The sequence below is a fragment of the Otolemur garnettii genome, unplaced genomic scaffold (assembly GCF_000181295.1).
Source record: "Otolemur garnettii isolate 467f Iridium unplaced genomic scaffold, OtoGar3 scaffold00114, whole genome shotgun sequence".
NCBI lineage: Eukaryota > Metazoa > Chordata > Mammalia > Primates > Galagidae > Otolemur > Otolemur garnettii.
The window spans coordinates 4,385,785-4,408,838 of record NW_003852509.1 but is presented as its reverse complement, the minus strand read 5'-3'; the positions used below and the strand labels follow the sequence as shown (position 1 = coordinate 4,408,838).

At 44.2% G+C, this 23,054-nt stretch overlaps 1 protein-coding gene across 2 annotated transcripts in view; it reads left to right on the top strand.

Moving 5' to 3' along the window:
* The window catches only part of ARHGEF10 (Rho guanine nucleotide exchange factor 10), a 95,674-nt gene that overhangs the window by 36,696 nt on the left and 35,924 nt on the right, over positions 1-23,054 (top strand). For both annotated transcript variants that reach the window (XM_012809852.2, XM_023517584.1), the window contains 8 exons: positions 1,597-1,713; positions 3,493-3,585; positions 5,376-5,546; positions 7,119-7,264; positions 14,284-14,459; positions 20,368-20,483; positions 21,165-21,292; positions 21,465-21,565. In XM_012809852.2, the coding sequence (XP_012665306.1) occupies positions 1,597-1,713; positions 3,493-3,585; positions 5,376-5,546; positions 7,119-7,264; positions 14,284-14,459; positions 20,368-20,483; positions 21,165-21,292; positions 21,465-21,565 (1,048 nt within the window). The remainder of the gene's footprint in view (positions 1-1,596; positions 1,714-3,492; positions 3,586-5,375; positions 5,547-7,118; positions 7,265-14,283; positions 14,460-20,367; positions 20,484-21,164; positions 21,293-21,464; positions 21,566-23,054) is intronic.

Sequence of the window (23,054 nt, the reverse complement as noted above, 5' to 3'; positions counted from 1 at the left end):
ACACATTCGGGGAAAATATGTTTCCTCAAACTTTGCTCTTTGATTTAGAGTTTTTTGCTGTGTAGACACAGACGTTGGACCCTGCGTGGAGACACAGGAACATGATGTTGCAACAGCTTGCACCAGCGTTTCCTGGTGGGAGGAGCAGTTGCTGCCCAGAAGCCCCCGCACGAAGCTTCTGCATTGGCAGTCTTGAGTCATTTTATCTCTCCTCCGAGTGTGAATTATATACATCATATTTTGGTTAGATTTCTTTCTAAATGTAGGAGATTCTGGATAAAACAGATCCATTTCTGTAATTACTTAAGATAATAATGGTATCAAAAGGATGTAAGCTTGCAAGTGTTTTTAAAGTGTACTTAAATGAATGCTGTAATAATGATACATGAAAGTGTTTATTTTTTCTAAATTATTCACATGTGCTCTTGATGAAATGTGTAAGTTGTAGGACATTTTGAGTAGAACATGGACACAACATTCTTACTAAAATATTTGCATAATACCCTTCATAGATGTTATGAAAAAAAAACAAAAAAGAGAAATATTGGATATTTATCTTATTATAGCATTTTTGGGCTATTTTATGTAGTAACTACAATTCTGTCTCTAGTCTTTAAATATTTATCTTGCCAACATTTTAAAACAGAAAAAGAAATCTTTTGTTCTAAAACACATAATTTAGATGAGAGCATTCCTCCATCAGTGAGTCACATCAGATCTTTCTGTGGATGCTGTTGTCTGCCTGTCTGTCCTAGAGGAATTGTAGCATTTTAGGAATATAACACGGAATACATTTTTTACTCTCTGACATCAAGGGCAGATGTTTCTGCCTCTTAAAACCTCTGTGTTTTGGGAAATAAATGTCTGTGGGGCCTGGGAGATGGGCTCACCCCTCCAGCGTACCTGCAGGGAGTGGCCAGTGTTGGTTTCTGAGGATCCTGGGGCTGCATTACATGAATTACCTGGCAGTCTCACTTGGAGTCCTGGAATTGGAGCTCACCAAGTGAGGCTTGGCAGGAATTTAAAGAAGGTTGCCTGTGATCACCATCTGTATTTCTCTGTGGTCAGGAGCCGTTTCAACCCCAGATTACCATGGTTTTGAACAGAGATGCCCAAAACTGCACTGGAGTTTACAAAAGTGGTCCAGCAAGCCATCTAGACCATTCTTGACGAGGCTAAAGGAAAAATCACATGGCCGGGATAAAGTTTCATCCTGTGAGAGTATTGCAGTGGCTGGAAGGGCATTTGGGAGCAGGTTTCAAATCTTTTTATTTTTTTAAAATTCTGCCTGGAGCTTTTAAATTTTTATTTAATTTATCTTTTTTGAGGTAGAGTCTCAAGCTGTCACCCTGGGTAGAGCGCCTTGGTATGATAGTTCACAGCAACCTCCAGCTCTTGGGCTCAAGTGATCCTCTCACCTCAGGTTTTAAAAAATTTCTTTTAGTAGAGACAGGGTCTTGCTTTTGCTCAGGCTGGTCTGGAACTTGCGAACTCAAGCAATCCACCCATCTCAGCCTCCGAGAGCAAATTTTTTAAATTATAAAAGAGAACGTTTGTACTCACAAGTACCTTCCTCCTTGATTTCCTGTGTTTCAGTTTTCTAAATCCATGGTCCTTGATGCTTACAGCGAATATGTGAACAATTTTAGCACCGCTGTGGCAGTCCTCAAGAAAACATGTGCTACGAAGCCTGCTTTTCTTGAATTTTTAAAGGTAAGCACATTTAAAAAAATCTGTGTCTTAATATCTGCTAAATGGAGGGTGTGAGACCCAGTGCAGCACGCGTGGGAGCCCTGCTGAGTGGGAGACGGGGAGGGGGCCTAGTCCAGCCCAGAGGACATGGCTGTGGGCAGGAGGACAGCCCGGGTAGCCTTAGCTGCAGTGCCCAGGAGGACAGCCCAAGGTCCAGCTCAAAATACTGCACAATCACAGCGTGCTGAATCTTGCCTCTCAGTGCGTAAGGTCTCAGTACCAGCCACAGGTTTAAAGGCACAAAGGAAAACAAATTTGAGGTCCCAGTGTGGCTTTTCCAACACACCTTTAATTTGCACATCCTTAAGTGTGTAGACGGACGGGAAGAAAGAAGGTCAAGATCTGGTCTGAAATTACCTATTCCTTGGTGTCCTTCAGCGTTACCTCAGGAGTAATAAAAACCCACGTCTAGATTCCAGCTGGCCCAGGCATGGCTTTGTTCCTCCTGAGGTCCCTCCCACTCTGCGGTGAGGGGAGCCTTCCCCAGTCCTAAGATGTAGGTCAGAGGCTGTGAGAGGAAGGGTTGCCGCACGGAAAGCAGGCTGAATTCAGGCTTCAAAGCCCCAACTGCTGGCTCTGTCTGCTTTGCGAGGCCCTCATTTACATTAGAAAACCTTGGGACAAAGTGTTCTTGAGCATGGGCTGTCTTCCTGGGCACTGCAGCTAAGGCTACCTGGGCTGTATTCTTGCCCACAGCAATGTCCTCTGGGCTGGACTATGCCCCCTCCCCGCTCCCACTCAGCAGGGGTCCCATGCTTGCTGCACTGGGTCCTGCACTCTCCATCCAGGGCCCCATCCAGGTTTGCTGAGGGATTAGGCAACAGCCCCCTCGTGCAGAGTTGCAAGCTCCCTGTCCTGGGTGCTATGGCCACATTTCCTTCTCTCAGGGAAAGACAGCAGGGACTGAGTTAACAATGCATCTCCTCTGAGGGTTTGTTTATGTCCAGTGTTGTGACCACAGTGCCCACCCCTCAGCTCACCAGCTGCCTGGGAGGATGAACTCTGACCTTATCTCACAGCCTGGAGGCACCTCAGAGCCTGATGCCTGGGGAGCTGAGGGGCCAGGCCATGCTGGGCAGGGCCCTTTGTTGCCAGTGCTGCTCTGCAGCCAGGGAGCTGAAGACACACGGGTGCTGCTCCAGGTCAGCGTTGCCCAGTGGCCTCAGGTAGCGAAGGTCCAGGGCCACCTGGCATCTCCTTCCTGCAGGGAGAGGCGGCCACCCCCTGGGCTGAGTGGTCAGAACACAGACACCCCTTACAGCCCTGGAATCCGCCAGAGCTAAGCCCAAGTGTGAGGTTTGGCCCCTTCATGAGAGTGGCAGATTCTCCCCAGCACAGGTGCACAGAGTATTTTGAAAGAGGTTTGGTAAAATTTCTTCCAGTTAAAGATGAGGTATAGGTTCTTGAGTAGCTGGGAGTTCCTTCCTGATTGTCCTGAGTCATGGGGGATCCCAGGCAGGAGAGCACCAAGAGCAGGAGGGCATCGTGGGCAGGCGGGTGTCCTGGACTGGCAGGTGGCCTGGCAGGAGGGCACCAAGGGTAGGTAGGAGGGTGGCTTGTGGCTTGTGGCTTGGCAGGAGGGTGTCCTGGGCAGGAGTGTATCTTGGGCAGGAGGACATCCTGGCAGAGGGCACTAAGGGTAGGAAGGCATCCTGGGCAGGAGCATATCTTGGGCAGGAGGGTGTCCTGGCAGAGGGCACTGTGCCCCACAGCCTGGTGAGCTGGTGTCTTCCTCTGCAGCAGCGCCAAGAGGCCAGTCCTGACCGGGTCACTCTCTACAGCTTGATGACAAGGCCTGTGCAGAGGTTCCCGCAGTTCATCCTCCTGCTCCAGGTAAGGGCTCACAAGCTCAAGCCGGCTTCCCAGGCCGGCTGCTGTCTCTGCTGTGACTTATCCATGGGGCAGTAGCCACCTCTCAGGGCCCTCTTCTCTGTCTGGGCAGTTACAGGTGGTCAGAGGGGTAAGGCATCTACATGGAGGTGTGTTATCGAATTTTACAAAGGTGTGGCCAGCATGTAGAGAATATTGAGAATATTTTGTAAAATTTATAATGAATATTTTGTAAATAAAGGTACATTTAGCTACAATTCCCTGTTTTCCATCTCTATAGCTACTTTAGAGGTGACTTTTTAGACGCCCTACATATTCTTTTAAGTGGAAAGGGTGGGAAGGGCTGTTGGAGCCAGAACAGTGGAGAGTGAAAGCCACAGAAAAGAGCCCCTGTCTGTCCACGGGGCCATCCTGAGGGGCGACGGCTGCACCTGCTGGTCGTTTGTGTGGGTCCTGCAATGCGCAGCTCCTTTGCCTCCGTCTGGCCCTGGACAGCCCCCTGGGGGTGTTCCTTATTACGCCTTAGGGACTGAGGCTTGGGGATGCTAATGACCTGCCTGGCAGACCCAGCTGGAAAGGTGCTGGGTTGCTCCTTGTCCTCTGGGCAGTGAAGCCAGGAAAGAGGCAGCTGGTGGAAACGTTGCAGGCAAGGGCCTTGGAGGACTTTCATGCCTGTCCATTATCTACAGCCCAAAGCTTAAAAGTTTGTTGTTGTAAGTACTTGTTACACTCTTTCCTTTTATATTTATTTTTTCTTCCTTGCCTCTAAATACTTAAATTCACTGAGAAGGAACATCCTTCAACTTGGAAATCCAGTTATAACAGACGCAAGAATTTGGGTTCCAAAACACTTTTGGGCATGTTCTTCTAAACCCGCAGCCACAGAGTTAGGTCAGTTTATATACAACCACTTCTGCCCCCGCCCCCCATTGCAAATTTCAGGGTGGGCGGAGAGAGGACGCAGCTTCCTTCACGGGTGGGCGGAGAGAGGACGCAGATTCCTTTCTCTTTTAAGACCATGTTTTCAGTGCATTTTTAGGTTCAGTGCACATTTGAGAAGAAGGTTCAGTGCCTCCCCCTGTACCCCTCTGGCTACTTGTACAGAACCCCCCACACCCGCTGTGCACCTGTTTGGATGATGAATCTACATGGACATACTCCTACCTCCCAGGGCCCACAGTTTACATGAGGGCTCTGCCCTGGTGCTGCACAGCCTGTGGGTTTAGACAAATGCACATGATGTATTGGCCACCGTACCATCCTACAGGGCAGCTTTGTTGTCCTGAAATCAGACTTCTTTATCCATATGAAGTGGAGGCACCAGGAGAGGCCCTGTTCTGTCAATTGACACTGCGGTAAGGCAGTCGGCACTGCAAAACTGATGCACGTTTGACACTGGGAAACTGAGTTTCTGTAAAAAGTAGCTGGACCATCGATGCCTGAGTTTCTTGGTCTGGCTCAACTGAGAAAAACAATCTAATTATTATCTGGAACATGGTTACAGAGAGCAAAATATCTCTGAGCTTGTGCCACATTCGTATTTAGTGTGCCCTTCATTGTACAATGCTATTTTTTAGATTTTGTTTTTGCAAAATGAGTTGCCGAAATGTTCAGCCAAGTTGTGACTCAGTCTGTTATCCTTTCCCAAGTGCTTACTTTCTTTTTCCCCAGAATAACTGATGTCATTGCCTCTTTCCAGTTGTCAGTTTCCAGGCGACGTGGTTGAGACGTGGTTGATCGTAGGAGTTACACGCGCTTGGTAACCGCCCACCACTCTACCTTTTTGCTCACAGGACATGCTGAAGAACACACCCCGAGGACATCCTGACAGACTGCCTCTTCAGATGGCTCTGACAGAGCTGGAAACATTAGCAGAGAAATTAAATGAAAGAAAAAGAGATGCTGATCAACGCTGTGAAATTAAACAAATAGCAAAAGCCATTAACGAAAAATACCTGAACAAGGTTAAGACAGATTTTTTTCACCTCTCTTCTGAAATTATTTTTGCTTTGTGCTAATAAGCATTGCTATTCATCCATTTGTAACTAATCTTTTGAAACGTCTGGAATAATTGCTTTGGCCCAGAGTTTTTCATTGAGTGTTGATGGAGAAGTGCTGGCAGCAGCCACTGGGAATTGTGTGCAAAACCACCTGTCTGCAGTTCCTTCGGAAAGAGGTTCATGGATTCCTTAGATCCTCAGATGGATCCAGGACCCCCAGAAAGGCAAAGAGCAACTCTTATATCTTAATTTTACTTTCATGATACTGTATTCATTTTCGATAGTGTTAATCAAAGCTCTACACATTTCCATACATTTCTGCTTATATCGGCACGTGTGTGGACTAAGCTGTATTTGTCATGGAAAGTGAAGTGAACACGGTAGGAAGCCAGTCCCTCTGCAAGGCTGGTTTTCAGCTTTATGTTTACAAATCATTTTCCTGCTGCAGTTCTCTGACTTTGTGTAGGCCTGGTCCACAGGGAGGTGTTAATTTATCTGAGCTGTATTAAATTACTATATAGAGTAGTCGTCGTTGCTAAAGTCGCCTTTGATTTTTGTCCATAGAGGTCATTTTCTCCCTCACACTGGCATATGAGAACTTCATGGTAATATATTATAAACCACGGGTTTTCCCTCATTCTCCAAATGATTTATGTAGAAATTTGTATAAGCAGAAAATTGCATCCCAGTTATATTCTCGACATAGTTTTTGTTATTTACAATCTGAATACACCAAGGGGGACAGAGGAGGTGCAGAGGCTCAGGGAGACGTGAGGGCAGGTAGCTGAACGTGGCATAAATGCATTCACGGCCACATTCTTTGGGGAGTGTGTCAGGAAAATCCAGCAGTGAGGTGGCGTCTCCACCGATGCCGTGTGCCAGGCGGCGGGCGTAGATGTGGGATCAGATCACTGGGTGGAGGGCCTGTTGGCTGGGTCATTGTCAGGAGGACAGATTCCACAGTTGTATTGTTTCATTGGTTGATATGAAGCATCTTTCCAAAGAACCGATGGTATTTTGTTTGGCCCAGAGAAATAAAATACGGCATATTCTAAGAAGCTAAGATGCCTACACAATTACATTTGCTTTGGGAAAAGTAAGATTACAAAATAATTCCTTCCTCATACAACTGTGCCCGGTTGAGCTGGTGTTATGGGTATGAACGGTTGACGGGGCCGTGACAGTCTACCAGGGATGAACCTCATGTGCAGGGAAGTTTGGAGAATCGTAGGTGAAGAGGAAGGAATCGTTCCTTACAGCCACAGAGCTGTGCTCTTTGGGAGAGTGAGACTCCTTCCAGGTGAAGGGTAGCTGCAAACATTGATGTCTGTGAAACATTTCTAAAGTCACTTGCAGAAGGCCGCGTGGTCCATGCAGTGTGAGGGGACTGTATGGATTCTCTTTAAAGAAAAACACCTATAGAACTGTGACGCCGTAAACTCTTATATTTTGCAAGACTTTTTCCTCATCCTTTTTCTTTTTTTTGGTAACTGTAGTTGTGGTAACCGTATTGAGTATTATTTCGAATATATTTAGCTTCTCAGCAGTGGAAACCGATACCTCATTCGATCTGATGATATGATAGAAACGGTTTACAACGACAGGGGAGAGATCACTAAAACCAAAGAACGCCGCGTCTTCATGTTAAACGATGTGCTGATGTGTGCCACGGTCAGCTCGCGGTAAGGAGGCGCTGCCCTTGTTAGTCTCGTAGTCGCATGCCGTCTGTGTGTAAGAGCACATGCGTGACTGTGTTAATTCTCTGTGCTGGGACGTAGTGGTGAGATGGAAGGAACCCTTATCACAAACAGCGCATTTTGAAATGGACTCGGTATGTCTCCAGGTCACTGCTGGTAGAAGTGAGATCCACAGAGGTTTATCTGCTTTTTTAAAAAGGCTGATATTAGAGCCAGAAACTAAATTGAACTGTTTAATAACTATCTTAAATCATTCTACAGTTCTATTTTTAAAAATGGCCATTTTTAAATTCCTCTCTCTATATATAGAGAGCTTCTTCTCTCTATATATATTTATTAGCACTTTTCTTTTCTTTTCTTTTTTTTTTTGAGACAGAGCCTCACGCTGTCCCCCTGGGTAGAGTGCCATGGCATCACAGCTCACAGCAACCTCCAACTCCTGGGCTCAAGCGAGTCTCCTGCCTCAGCCTCCCAAGTAGCTGGGACTACAGGCGCCCGCCACAACACCCGGCTATTTTTTGGTTGCAGCCATCATTGTTGTTTGGCAGTTCCGGGCTGGATTCAAACCTGCCACCTTAGGTGTATGTGGCTGGTGCCTTAGCCACTTGAGCCACAGGCGCCAAGCCAGCACTTCTCTTATATAATTAAATTGGATATATTCATATTTGATGTAAACCAAGAAAATGAGTAATATTTTAGCAGATGTTTTTGTTTGTTTGCTTGCTTTGTTTTGTTTAGTTTTTTTGAGAGAGAGTCTTGTTCTATCACCTGCACTAGACTGCCGGGGCCTCAGCCTAGCTCACAGCAACCTCAAACTCCTGGGCTCAAATAATTCTCCTGCCTCAGCCTCCCAAGAAGCTGGGAGTACCCTCAGCTAATTTTTCTGTTGTTTAGTAGAGACAGGGTCTTGCTTTTGCTCAGGCTCGTCTCGTACTCCTGAGCTCAAGCTATCCTCCTGCCTTGGCCTCCCAGAGTGTTAGGATTATAGGTGTGGGCCACCGTGCCTAGGCCAATTCTTTCATTTAAAATAGTTTGACATCGGAATTGTTCTCCAACACATAGAATCCTATAGTAAGTCAAAGATATTTGAGAAGTTAAAGGATCTTCAAGTATAGATAGATTATAGGGAATTGATATAAAATTACACATAAGGCTCTAGGGGTTGTAGAAAATAATACCTGCTGACGGCTGAAGTGGTGCCAGCTCAGTGGTGCTGTCTTGCGAGAGTCAGTTGTTAAATATTCCATCTGGGAGCCAGTGGCCAAATTGTCAGCAGCTTGAACTCCAGAAGGGCATGTCTATACCATGGACCTTGGCAGAACGACAGACTATTTTATTTATTTTTTAACTTAATTTTTATTAAATCATAACTGTATACCTTTATGAGGTACAATGTGATGATTTGTTAGACAATGTAGAATGCTTAAATCAAACTAATTAACACAACCATCACCTCACTTACTCGTTTTTATGGTAAGACATTTATAATATACTCTTAGTTGTTTTGAAATGCACCCTTGCATTGTGCACAACAGGTGACATCCAGCCAAATACCCTCCTTCCACCAGCCCTCCTCCATCCCCTCCCCCTCCCCCATCTCCCCTCTCCTTTTCCTCTTCTCCCCTCTTTCTTTCTGTACTATCTTTGTGTTTTATCATTTGTATGAATGTGTAAATATTTATATATTGGCTTTGTAACAGTATTGAGTACATTGGATACTTTTTCCCCAGTCTTGAGATACTTTACTAGGAAGAATATGTTCCAGCTCCACCCACATAAGCATAAAAGACGCAAAGTCTCCCTCTTTTTATGGCTGTGTAGTATTCCATAATACCCGTATGCCACAATTTGTTTATCCATTCATGGGCTGATGGACATTTGGGCTGCCTTTACAACTTGGCTATTATGAATTAGGCTGCAGTAAACATTCTGGTGCAAATGTCTTTGTGTAAAATGATTTTTGTTCATCTGGGTAGATACCTAGCAATGGTTTGCAAGATCAAACAGTAGGTCAACTTTTAGTTCCTCGAGGATTTTCCATACTTGTTTCCAAAAAGACCGTATTAGTTTGCCGTCCCACCAGCAGTGTAGAAGTGTTCCTTTCTCTCCACATCCATGCCAGCATCTGCTGTTTTGAGATTTTGTGTTGTGGGCTAATCTTACTGGAGTTAGATGGTATCTCAAAGTGATTTTGATTTGCATTTCCTTGATGATTAAAGATGATGAGCATTTTTTCATGTGTCTGTAGGCCATGCACCTGTCATCTTCAGAACAGTTTCTGTTCAAGTCTCTTGCCCACAAAGAAATGGGTTGTTTGATTAGTTTGCATTCTCTGTGGGTTCTAGTTATCGGACCTTGGTTGGAAACATAACCTGCAAAAATCTTCTCCCATTCTGAAGGCTGTCTGCTTTCGTTGTAATGCCCTTAGCTGTGCAAAAGCTTTTTAGCTTGATCAGATCCCAGTAATATATTTTTGGTGTTTTTTCAGTTGCTGGGGGGGGAGGTCCTCCTAATAAAATATTTTCCCAGGCGAATATCATCAGGAGTTTTTCCTGCACTCTCTTCTAGTATTTTTATACTTTAATGTCTTAAGTTTAAATCTTTTATCCAGTGAGAATCAATTTTTGTTAATGGTGAAAGGTGAGGGTCCAGTTTCAGTCTTCTACAGGTCACCAGCCAGTTCTCTCAGCAACATTTGTTAAATAGGGAATTTTTTCTCCAAGGTATGTTTTTGTTAGGCTTAAAGGTCAAATGACGATATGTGGCTGGGTTCATTTCTAGATTCTCTGTTCTGTTCCATAGATCTACATCTCTATTTTTGTGCCAGTATCATGCTGTTTTGATACTATAGATTTATATTATAATGTGAAGTCTGATAATGTGATGCCTCCTGATTTGTTTTTATTTTGTTTTGTTTGTTTTGTTTAGCAGATCCAGGCCAGGTTTGAACCCACCAGCCCCAGTGCACATGGCTGGAGGCCTAACCAGTGAGCTAGGCGCCCTCATCCTGATTTGTTTTTATTTCTGATTCCCTATAAAGTGAAGTACTATTTTTTAATGTTCTTTAAAGTATGACGTTGGTGCTTTGATAGGGATTGCATTATATCTGTAGATTGCTTTGGGTAATATGGACATTTTAATAATGTTGATTCTTTCCACCCATGAGCATGGTATGTGTTTCCATTTCTTAACATCTTGAGCTATTTCTTTTCTCGGGGTTTCATAGTTCTCACTATAGAAATCTTTCACTTCCTTTGTTAGATAAATTCCCAGGTATTTCATCTTCTTTGGCACTACTATAAAAAGAATAGAGTCCTTGACTGTATTTTCAGCTTGACTATTGTTGGCATATATAAAAGCTACTGATTTTAAGTATTGATTTTGTATCCTGAGACAGTGCTGTATTCCTCAATCACTTATAAGAGCTTTATAGTTGAGTCCCTGGGGTTTTCCAGGTAAAAATCGTGCCATCTGCGAAGAGTGAGAGTTTGACCTCCTCTGACCTCCTTTGAATACCCTTAATACCCTTCTCTTGCCTGATTGCCATGGCTAGGACTTCGGTTACTATGTTGAACAGCAGTGGTGACAATGGGCATCCTTGCCTAGTTCCTGATCTGAGTGGAAATGTTTTCAGGGTTACTCCATTTAATATGATATTGTCTGTGAGTTTGCTGTAGATAGCCTCTATCAGACTAAGAAGGGTCCCATCTTAGCCTATTTTCTTAAGTATTCTAATTATGAAAGGATTCTGGGTATTCTCAAAAGCTTTTTTCTGCATCAATTGATAGAATAATAAAGTCTTTGTTTTTTATTTTGTTTGTGTGGTGTATTATATTTATAGATTTACGTATGTTGAACCAACCTTGTAACCCTGGGATAAAACCACCTTGATTGTGGTGTATAATTTTTTTGATGTATCATTGAATTCAGTTTGCTAGGATCTTATTGAATATTTTTGCATCGATATTCATTAATGATATTGGTCTATAATTTTCTTTCTTTGTTGGGTCCTTATTTGCTTCATAGAGTGTATTGGGGAGGATTCCTTCCTTGTTTTGGAAAAGGTTATGTAACATAGGTACTAGTTCCTCTTTGAAAGTTTGGTAGAATTCTGATGTGAAGCCATCTAGTCCTGGACTTTTAGTTTTGGGGAGATTTTGTATAGGTGATACTATTTCAGTGCTTGATATTTTATTTTTTAATGCTTTATTGAATGATAACTGTGTACATTAATGCATTTATGGGGTACAATGTGCTATTTGATATGCAATGTGGAATGCTTACATCTAACTGACTAACATAACTGTCTCCTTGCTTACTTACTTGTTGTTGTAAAAACATTCATACTTCAGCCATTCACAGTAATTGAGAGAATTGATAGGTATGGTAGTGTTTTGGTTGTCATGTTTTTCAAAGGTCCAGTGGATACTTTTAATTCTTTCACCACTGTGGAAGTTAGGTTTTGTTTGATAAATTCTGGGTGAGTTTACTTTGGTGGTAGACCACTGTGCTGGTCATTATGGAAAATGGGTCTGAGTATTTCCTGGAGAGCAAGTTTAGTTATGATAAATTTCCTCAACATGTGAATGTTGGTAACGCATTTGATTTCTCCATCACAGATGAAACTCAGTTTAGCTGGATACAGGATCCTCTGGGTTGCTGGTGGCAGTGACCGACTATTTTAAACAAAAAACTGAGCCAAGCATACCCCTTCACTTGCTGTCACAGGCACCTGCCGCCCTCCTCACCACTGTATCAGAGTCCCAGGTAGGGAGGTCATGCAGATCAGCTCGGAGGAGCTCACCCTTGCCGGCTGTCAGACTGCAGAGTGGAGCCCAGCCCTGCCTCTTGTAGTGTGGAGAAGTTGTCCACTCTGTCTGCACCTCAGACGCCCCTGTGCAATCACAGTGCAGCAATGATGTGCTCTCATGGGGTTGTGGTAGTGAAGTAGGAGTGGTCACTGAAAAGCTGCCCAGGACTTGGTGCTCAGACTGTGCAGCAGCCGCTGGCTTTTATTCCTATTTCTCATCCACCTCACTTACTTTGTGGCAGCTACAATATAAGCCTGGAAAATGTGCCCCTTCTGATGGGCACCCTCTTGTAAAACCAAGAGTCCTGTTGGTCAGCTTCATAGCCAGGGCTGGGCCTTCATGGCCCTGGATGTGGCCGCACCCGCTCTCCTTACATCGGGCTGTGGAGATGCATGAGGGCTGCTGTGAAGGGCCCAGACTGGGCAGCGCTGGGGAGGAGTTCAGGGACCGAGTGTTAGGAGTACGATGGCTGTCCTATTTTCCTAGTTAAGATATCAGCAGGTGCTTCTGCTTGTAGAGACTAGTAAGTTACTTAACGGAATGGTTTCCAAGCTTGTTATCTTGAAGGCCCCTTTCCACAGAACTCCTGTTAGTTCTTAGCTGGCCTTGAGCACAGCTGGATCCACGCAGCTCCCTCTTCTGGGACATTAACACCCATTCTGAGCACCTGGGAAAAACGGGGTGAGAGATGGATGAGGGAGGTGAGCGAAGTTCTGTGCTCCTGTAACTGATTATTGTTGAATCTTTTCCTCATTTGTAACCAGTGTTTGTCTAGATGTGGTGGGAAGGCTGGCCGCTGCTGCAGACCCACAGGACACTGGAAGAGTGGCCGTGAAGATGTGGCTCTTTTGCAGGTCTAGTTAGGCTTAAAACTATCCAGCTGACAGGAATGATGTACTTCAGAGATGAGTAGAGATCGATATTTTAAAAGAAACCCAGCTGGGCTTGTTGCCGGAGGTGAGGTCCTGCCCTCCCTCCCCAAGGATAACGTGACATTTTTTTACAAAGTGGGAGTGAGTGACAGCTCAGTCACCCTGATACTTGTCAGCATGAGGTTTTTAGCAGCGCTGCCTGAAGCTGGTACAATGAGGATCCCCCTTTATTTAGGCAAAAATGTTAAAATAGCCTCCAGGAACCCTTTTATAGGCTCTGTGACATCCTGATTCCAAAACTTCTCTATAGAAGTGGAGGTTTTAGATTCAGAGGATAAATGGAAACTCTGGTGAGAATTTGTGGGCTTTTCTGCTGTGCTAATTGGAGGCACACCCTAGTCCAGGGAACATGCAGCTTTCCTCTGACTGTGTCTGAAGACCCTTGTCCCCTTCCCCTTCTACATGGACCAGATGTTGTAATAGATGGTAGGTTCTCTGGGGCAGTGGGAGGTGGGGGACAGATTGGCCCCAGTGAGTCAGGTGTTTCAGTTTAAAGCACAGCATCTGGCATTTGGGCTATCCTTGTCTACATTTTTATTTATTTTATTTTTATTTTTAAAAGTTTATTTTGAAGAAAAGCAAAATATGATTATCACAAAGAGTGATACTGGTTTCTTCTGCAAGGGGGGGTTGGGTTTTCTTGGGTTTGCTGGGGAATCCTGGGCCACACAAAGATTGCTCTGGGTGTTTCTGCTAGATTGTATGTATGTGTGTTATGTCTCTCTGCATATATGTCCTATTTTATGATAAAAATCAGGAAATAATTTATATAGGTATTGGGTATTCATTTACTTTCTATATACTCGACAAATATTTTAATTATGAAATGTAATGGTAGTATTGAATTCGATTAAAATGATTATCATGTGACTATGTTAGAGTAAAGAATTTTAGCATTAACTCTGGGGAAACAGAGTATCTCTATCCACACGGGAGACTTTTCCTGTCGTAGAATCCTTTAGAATGGCTGAGCACCTTTGTCTAGAGAGTCATTAGTAGGCACCCAACTTCCTCCCCTGAAGCTTTTCTGGAAACCTCAGAGCTCCCTGGGAAATAGGTCATTTTGCAGTTCTCCCCTGCGTTTTCTGGATTAGAGTGAAAAGTTCTACCCTCTCATCTAATTATTATGGCACCAAATGGTAACGGTTGATGAGAAAATCAGAAGCATGGTAATTCAACAGTTAGAATATTTCTCACTTGGATATACTGTTCCATAACTTAGCCCCACCATGACTCTAAAATAATCTTCTGGTTGTTCCAGCACCTTGCATGAGAGCAACGCGATCACCAGCCAAAGGTACTTACTAAAGTGGAGCGTTCCCCTTGGGCACGTGGAAGTGATAGAATACGGCAATAATCAGGGAACTGGGGAGCACGGCAGGTACCCCATCGTGCACGCACCCGAGAGTCTGGCAGTGGTTGCTAACGTGAAGCCACGTAAGTGACAATTTCATTAATATTTTTGCAAGCTGTGGGGCAAGTTTAAGCTCTGACACAATGAGGCTCTAGTTTCTAAGCCTCAGAGGTTAAGGTGGTAAATCTTTGGGGATAATGGCGTATTAAGGATCTTTATTTTTTGTTTCCTAACAGAGCCACTTCAGTTGCTAATCTTCGAGGTTTTTTCTTATTTTATATTTTTGGAGACAGAGTCTCACTTTCTCACCCTTGGTAGAGTGCTGTGGCATCACAGCTCACAGCAACCTCAAACTCTTGGGCTCAAATGATCCTCTTGCCTCAGCCTCTCAAGTAGCTGGGACTATAGTTGCTCGCCACTACACCTGGCTGATTTTAGAGACAAGGGTCTCACTCTTGCTCAGGCTGGTCTCAAACTCCTGAGCTCAAGCAACCACCTTGGCCTCCCAGAGTGCTGGGATTACAGCGTGAGCCACCAGCCCTGGCTGGTTGCTAATCTTTGGCTTTACTCCAGCTGCTGCTGGGCCACCTTCGGGTTTCTGCTGAGCTCTCTGCCCATCAGACGCCTTCATTCCCCTGGGTCTTGTGCTCTCTGCCCTGTGCTTCCTGTGGAGCACAGCAGGGTCTGCATGCCTCGGCTGTAGCTCAGCTCTGCTGCTCACCAGCTCGTGTTGCTGGGAGCCACTTTCATTCCTCTTTACTTGAGTTTCCCCATGTAGGTAGCGCTTGTCCATAAATTTCCTGAGGTGAAAGGAGAGAAAGATGTCAAAATACTTTGGAAATGTTTTTAGCATTGTGTAATATTTATAATATTCTGACTAAACATTGTTCAGAGTGTAGATTTGAATCTTAGTGTAAAATCATTTCCTTCTCTTCCTTCTTCTTTTTTTACAAAAATCCAAATAAAGACTAGCTGAGTTTTATTTACTTTTTCACTTTTGGGTCTCTGCCCCTGAATTGGGGACCAGTTAAAACAGAGTGAACAGGAATTTCCAGCGAACTTTTTTTATGTCTTAAATGAGCATTAATCCTTCAGATGATTGTGTTTCTGATATGTTCAGAAGCAAGGAAGCAGTTTTTACAGCTTCCAGCCTTGCTAGCTGCGTCTGATCTCACCTGGATTTGCGGGGACACACTGTCCAGTTTGCTGTGGGATCTCTCTGACTTCTCTTGTTGCTCTAATATTAAGAGTCATTCATGTTAGTGATCTGACTCCTGGGCTGATTCTTCTGCTGTATTATTACAATTCTTAATCTCTCATTGCTAACTACTAAATCCTATTTCCTATGTAAAGTAGTGTGTGCCTTCATCAAACCCGTTCAACTAACAACCAAAATACCAAACTGTATTCCAGATTTCAAAATGAGACACGTACAGAGGGCTGATTTGAGAGGACAGGGAGGAAGACAGGAAAGAGAAACGGCTTTTCCAACTGACATGATTCATTAAAATTTTATTCAAGGTCAAATTGAATGTCTTGTTAAAAGTCCTTTGAAATCCTTTTAACGTATTTGAAAATATTGATTGCTAATCAAGCTTGTGTCTTGGTTTTGTGAACAAAAATTCCTTTGTGTATTGTATAATTCTAGCAATCTATTTTCTTGCTGCAGTTGTCATTGTTGTTTAGCTGGCCCAGGCCAGGCTCGAACCTGGCAGCCTTGGCGCATGTGACTGGCGCCATAACCACTGTGCTATGGGCGCCGGGCCAATTCTAGCAGTCTTACTGTGTATTGGTAATTAAGGTTGCCTTCCTATGTTCCAATAGTTATTTATAACTTTGATCCATAAAATAGATACTATGTATATATATTAGACACATTGTATTTTCTTATTCCTCTCCTTATTTATGGATTTATGGTTTATACTGAGCTAACTTTGAATAAGATCAGAACCAGCAATAGGAAAAAGCATAAAGCAGGATCATTCAACCCATTTTAACAAATTTTTTCTCTGATTTTATACCTGGAAAACCCCAGGGACTCAACTACAAAACTCTTAGAAGTGATCAAGGAATACAGTAGCGTCTCAGGATACAAATGCAATTTTTAAAATACATGAAAGATGAAAGTGAGTTCGCTGCTCCATCTGAGCTGGGTGCTGCCAGGAGCTTCTCCCAGACAAGGCAGAGGAGAAGCAGTGGGTGTGGACCACTCTCGGCTATGACAGAGAAATCGGTTCCACCGCAGAGTAAATCTTTGCTCTGAATTGGGAACTCTATTGTCATATCCTAAGTTAAGGGGACTTTGAAAAAGAGGTTAAAACATACACGATTATGTTTTTTAGACTGCACTGGTTTTATGTATCGTGTCTCTATGGAAACACAACAGATACAGCCTCAGTGAAGGCAGTTTTCTTGGGCATCTTTTTGTACGCTCGCTGAGACAGAGACTTTAAAGGGTAAATTGTTCTCCCATTCATTTGTGCTGCTGTTTTCTGGGCTCAACCCAGGCCTCAGCACAGTGTGTCCAACCCTCATCTGTTACTGACATGGACCCATAACGCCTTTTTGTGTGACCTATTGTGAGAATGCCTTTGAGAAGCTGAGGCACTCATACTTAGTGAGTATGTAAGGGGCTTTATCTGAATTTACTTAGTTAATTCTTCTCCTCCTAATGCTGCCAGTCTTGCTGGTTTCCCTCCTGACTGTCCAGCACACATGCAGTGGCTTTCATTGAATTTTGGTTGAGTGAGTGAAATGAAAAATAGTCACCAATCAGTGCTAAATTTCTAATAAAACTGTACCTTCCCAGCTGTCTATACTTTGTAGGCCTGTCCTCAGCCAAGTACTGTGCCCTGCAGTCCCCCAGTGAAGCTCCTGGTGGTTGGAGACAGACTGACCAGCACCCGCACAGGTGCGCTCTGGCACACTTCTTAATAGAAACAGGGCACCGTACTTTGGCACCTCAAAATAACATAATTTATCATTAACAGATTATGATGATACAAGTTTCATTGGGCTTTGTCTTAATGCAGCCTCCCAGATGGGAGGACGCCCCAGCCCCACGGAGAGCTCTGTCCGTCCCGATATCTGGTGTCCAAGTTGCCCGGACCTACTGTGTAGCCATCAAAGGTGGTTACAAGGATTGCTTGTGACACAGATGAGTCACACGCATGCTGGGCTGGTCGAAGGAGCCTCAGGGTCTCTTTGGCAGTCGCCCTACTATGGCGATCCCAGAAGGCGAAAGTTCATCTTGCTGAGATCCAGACACCTAGGCAGACGTTTCGGGGCTGATAGGTTCTAACAATCTGCTGTCCAGCCTCCTGGTGCCTCAGGTTACCAACACGGTATAGCACATTCACAAACTGTTCAGAGATAGATCTCATGTTGAGTGTTCTTACCACTATTTAAAAAAGAAAAGAAAGCACTACAAATTAACAAAACAAATAAGGAAGAAAGACTGTGGCCTTCTGTCCCACTGACCCAGGGCTCCCGTCTGTACCCTGGTTTCGCTCTGAGCACCTGATGGGTGGAGGGAATCTTTTACTCTGCTAATTGAAACAAGAAGCTGCTTTTAGAACATGCTTTGCAGCAGGCAAGCTGTGCAGAGCAGGATCTCTCTGTCGGGAGTGGACCCCGCCGTGTGCTGCCCCTTCCTGAGGATGGGCCACAGCACCCACAATTCTGTGGTTGAGTCACCTGGTTGGCTCTTCCCTGGGTATAGTGTAAAGACTCCACAGACTTGAGCTGTGTTTCCAACTCAAGGGAAATGTGATTTGTGGTCAGCTGAAGGGAAAGGGACCAGCCCTGCCTGTGTGTGCCCTTTGCTGGGGAGGGCAGGGGGCTTAGCAGGAACCCAGATGGGATTCCCTTTGCAATTAGAAACCTGCATGCTATGAGGTGGAGTGGGCCCCAAAGAGCCCAAGCAGGAGCTGTGGAAGGAGCCTCATATAGGGTGGAGAGGGCTCAGCTAGGCCCATGTCTTGGGAGGCCCCTGCCCCTTCCCCCTACAGCTCCCTCAGCTCTGCATGGGTGGAGAGGGCTCAGCTAGGCCCCATGTCTTAGGAGGTCCCCCCCCCTTCCCCCTGCAGCTCCCTCAGCTCTGCATGGGGCTCATGCAGGGGCACATCTTCCAGGAACCTCCAAGGCACTGGGAATCCCAGAGCCTCCCCCAGGTTTCTGTGGGTACTGGGCTGTGGTTTGGCTGCACAGTCCGCTCCTTGTTTGCCACACAAGATTCCATTTAGCTGACAAACGCTGAATTTTCAAACGCATGGCAGGGATTTCCATGGAAACAGGGGCAGTGTCCGTGAGAAAGGCTTGGGAAACCCTTCTACAGAAACGTAGCACTTTTGTGTCTGAACAACACCAAGGAACTTGACTCACACAGCTTAAACACACAGAAATTTGCAAGTAGATGACTGGAAATCAACACTAACAAAAATCTGATTTGCATTTTTTAAATTTATCAATATTTTTGGCCAGAAAAATAAAAGTAATTATTTCCTAAATGGAAAGTGCCATTTGATAAACACCCACTGCTGTGTGTTCTGCTCTTTGTCATTTTTTTTTTTTTTTTTTTTTTTTGAGATGGAGCCTCAAGCTATCCCCCTGGGTAGAGTGCCATGGCATCACGCTCACAGCAACCTCCAACTCCTGGGCTCAAGCAAGTCTCCTGCCTCAGCCTCCCAAGTAGCTGGGACCACAGGCGCCCGCCACAGCGCCTGGCCATTTTTTTGGTTGCAGCCATCGTTGTTTGGCAGGCCCGGGCTGGGGATTCGAACCCGCCACCCTAGGTGTATGTGGCTGGCGCCTTAGCCGCTTGAGCCACAGGTGCCGAGCCTCTTTGTCATTTTCTAAAGTGTGAGTAGACACTGCATCCTGTGCAACTAGTGTGTCCTGTGTCGCTGCGTGGTACAGTAGTGTGTTCCCTGGTGTGCCCTTCTGCAAACCACATCCCATGCTCGAGCGCACATGTGAAACTTCACTTTCTTTCCACGTTGGGTAAAGGCAGAGAAATTCCTCTTCATCTCAGTAGAGAAGAATCTTACATCTGCCCGGGAAAACCGTGTTTCTCTCCCTTCCCTCGATAAGTTCACATCAGTTGTAGCACATATATATATACGTTTAAAACTTATTTTTTAATTGACAAATAAAAATGTTACACCTTTCTGGTACACAACATTGAGGAATGGCTAGAACCAAGCTCAGAGGCCTGAGGTCCCCTCCCGTGGCCCACGTGAAGCCAGCTATTCTCATCTGGGCCCTGGGACCCCGGGACGTGTGTCACTCCATGTCAGAGTCATCGTAGACAAGCCCTTTTTATTCCCTCTTAGAAAAACCTTTAAGAACGATCGGGGGCGGGGTGGGGATTCATGTTGATGTTGGGTGGCCCTAGTTGTTGGAGAGTTAGTTCGGATTTATATGTCATTTATTTCTAGGTGTCTCTTGCTAATATCTATTTTATCAATGATGTTTAAAAAATACTAGAAGTGACAAGACATCAGTCAAACTGACAAAGAAAGGGGAGGAAAGATCAGGGGACTCTCTCAGATTGGAGGAGATTTAGGAGACGTGACAAGTTGGATTAGATCCAGAACCAGAGAAGTGACGTTGGTGGGGAAACGGGTGAAATTTGAATAAGGTCTGCAGACGAGTTCATTGCGCCATCTCACTGTAATTTCCTGGTTTTGACAGTCATACTGTGTTTATGGAAGGGGTTAACCTCCCGGGAGCGGGGTGAAGGGCATTCAGGGGCGGCTCTTTGCGCCATTTTAGACAACTTTTCAGTAAGTCTACAATTATTGCAAAATAAAAGTTAGGAAAGGAAAAATTACTAAATGCTTGAGAATATCTGTTTTTTTTTAAAGTTCTAGATCTCCCCAACTAAAAAAAAAAAAAAATTAACTGGTATTTACTATAGTGTTTTCTCCCCTCCAGCAGTGGAGTGGCCAGGGCTTCACCTTTGTATTCCTTTGTCTCTTTACTTCTTAGACAAAGTTTACATGGGGCCAGGACAACTGTATCAAGATTTGCAGAACTTGTTGCATGACTTAAATGTCATTGGCCAAATCAGTCAACTGATAGGAAACCTTAAAGGAAACTATCAGGTAATAATGGAAACAGTTTGATTTAAGATTCTATTTTTTCCTCCTAAATCATGGTGTAAGTATTTGATTATGTCTCCAAGTGCTGCCGCAAGGGAGAATTCATTTTGACTGTAAGAATTTGTCTGATTGATTTGGGCAATGTCTGTGGCTCAGTGGGTAGGGCGCCAGCCCCATATACCGAGGGTGGCGGGTTCGAACCCAGCCCCGGCCAAACTGCAACAAAAAAATAGCCAGGCGTTCTGGTGGGCACTTGTGGTCCCAGCTACTTGGGAGGCTGAGGCAAGGGAATCACCTAAGCCTAGGAGTTGGAGGTTGCTGTGAGCTGTGACGCCATGGCACTCTACTAAGGACGATAAAGTGAGACTCTGTCTCTAAAAAAAAAAAGAATTGATCTGATTGTACATTTTTTGTTATTTTGGATAAGGTGAAACTGTTTAATTATAACTTTTCTTCCTTTTGCAAGTAGACTTGAGTGTCAATTCTGAGAAAGGGCTCAGCCACACTATAATGTGTGACCTGAATCCTAAGGGTTTCTTTTCCACAATCAGATATGAGTTTTTTGGTTTCTTTTTTTTTTTTTTCTTATCTCCCTGAGTTTTTTGCATTACAACCTTACTTTTATGCTGGTCCTCTTTTTTTCCTTAATAATTAAAAAAATGTACATATTTATTTCTCTTGTAGAACTTAAACCAGTCAGTAGCCCATGATTGGACATCAGGTTTACAAAGACTTATTTTGAAGAAAGAAGAGGAAATCAGAGCTGCGGACTGTTGCAGAATTCAGTTACAGCTCCCGGGGAAACAGGACAAGTCAGTAGTAACTTTGAAACAAAACCTTCTGGCCAATGTTAGAAAAAAAGGTGTTCTTTGTTATGATATGCATGTTGTTTTGGTTTGCTGATTATATCAGACAGGCCAAGGTCATTTAATTTCATAGGATGGAGCACGTTGTCTAGAGTGAATGGTGTCTCATTCCTGGCAGGTCCGGGCGGCCGACCTTCTTCACTGCTGTGTTCAACACCTTCACCCCGGCCATCAAGGAGTCCTGGACCAGCAGCTTGCAGATGGCCAAGCTGGCCCTCGGTGAGATGTGGGTGATATGGGCTCTGTGTGGCATGTGGAAAGGAGAGGCCAAGTGCATTTCCAAGTCCCCTGGAGAGTTTTCTATATTATTGTGGAATACATACCTACCAAGATGAAGCCAGGGCTCAGAGCTGAACTCGGAGATACGTCTATCTGTTAACCTGGGAGAATGTTTTCACATAGGAAATGTCAACCTCAGCACAAGTGATTTTTAAAGTTCATCTTATAATTTAGGATTCCCGTAACAAAGCCTCAGCTTTTATTGTAACAAAACATTAATATCAGGCCAGGCAAGGTGGCTCACATGCCTGTAATCCTAGCAGTCTCAGGGGTTGAGGTGGGAGGATCACTAGAGCGCAAGAGTTCAAGACCAGTGTAAACAAAAAGAACAAGACCCCCATCCCTGTTTCTAAAAATAGAAAAAGTTAGCTGCGTGTCATGGTGGTGGGCTCTCGTGTTCCTGGAGATTCAGGAGGCTGAAGTGGGAGGATCGTTTGAGCCCAGGAGATTGAGGCTGCTGTGAGCTATGATGATACCACTGCAGTCTAATCTGGGTGACTGAGCAAGACTCTGTCTGACAAAAGAAAAAACATAGTATCAGTTGAGGCTGCTAAACCCAGGGTAAGCCTCCTGGGTCTGGGCTGCGAGTCAGGGGCTGGAGGCCAGTCTCATCTCGTGTGGGGAAGGTGGCCGTCTCTCGTGGCCTCTTCCTTCACCTCTGAGAAAGAAAATGCAGGTTGCCAAGGAGATAAATCCTACAGTTCTACAGTAGATGCAGTGACTTTATAATAATTAGTCTTGTTCCTATGTCCCATTAGCTTTATATTTTGGATATACTATATATATAAAAATAAAATTTTTTGGATATATACATATCCAAAAAATAAAGCTAATGGAACAAGATAATTATGTATATAATTATAAATATAGATAATTATATATTACACATTATATTAATAAGTAATATATAATATATTAATTATATAATATTATATACAATATATTAATTATACATAATTAATATATAATATATAAACACAGATAATTTATACACACACAGATCTATTACTGAGCACACTGGTATGTCCTGTGTTTGTGTAAAAGTTTCTTCCACATGCAGATAATCTGAAATCCCAACTGAATATAAAGTACAGAAGAGAAACTGGGAGTAGGCATAGGGGTCACCACCCTGGTGAGCTCTGAGTGACGGTAGGGAGAGGCCTTTGTCTCCGGAGGGACCTGCCTGAACGTGGGCACGGGAGAAGCAGAGTAGTAACCCAGCTCCCTTGTCTCTTCCTTAATGAGTTAGTGGCTTGTCGGGTCAGGTTCAGAGTGACTCAGCACGTGAGCAAGTGGTCTAAGGAAGGAGCTGCAGGTGGCAATATGCCCCCTTTTATCTTGAGATCAAGTATATGTTCTTCAAAGCTAAGGTTGACAGTTTGGCAGTAAAATAGTTCTTCATTTCATTGTATTTTTTTTTTTTTTTTTT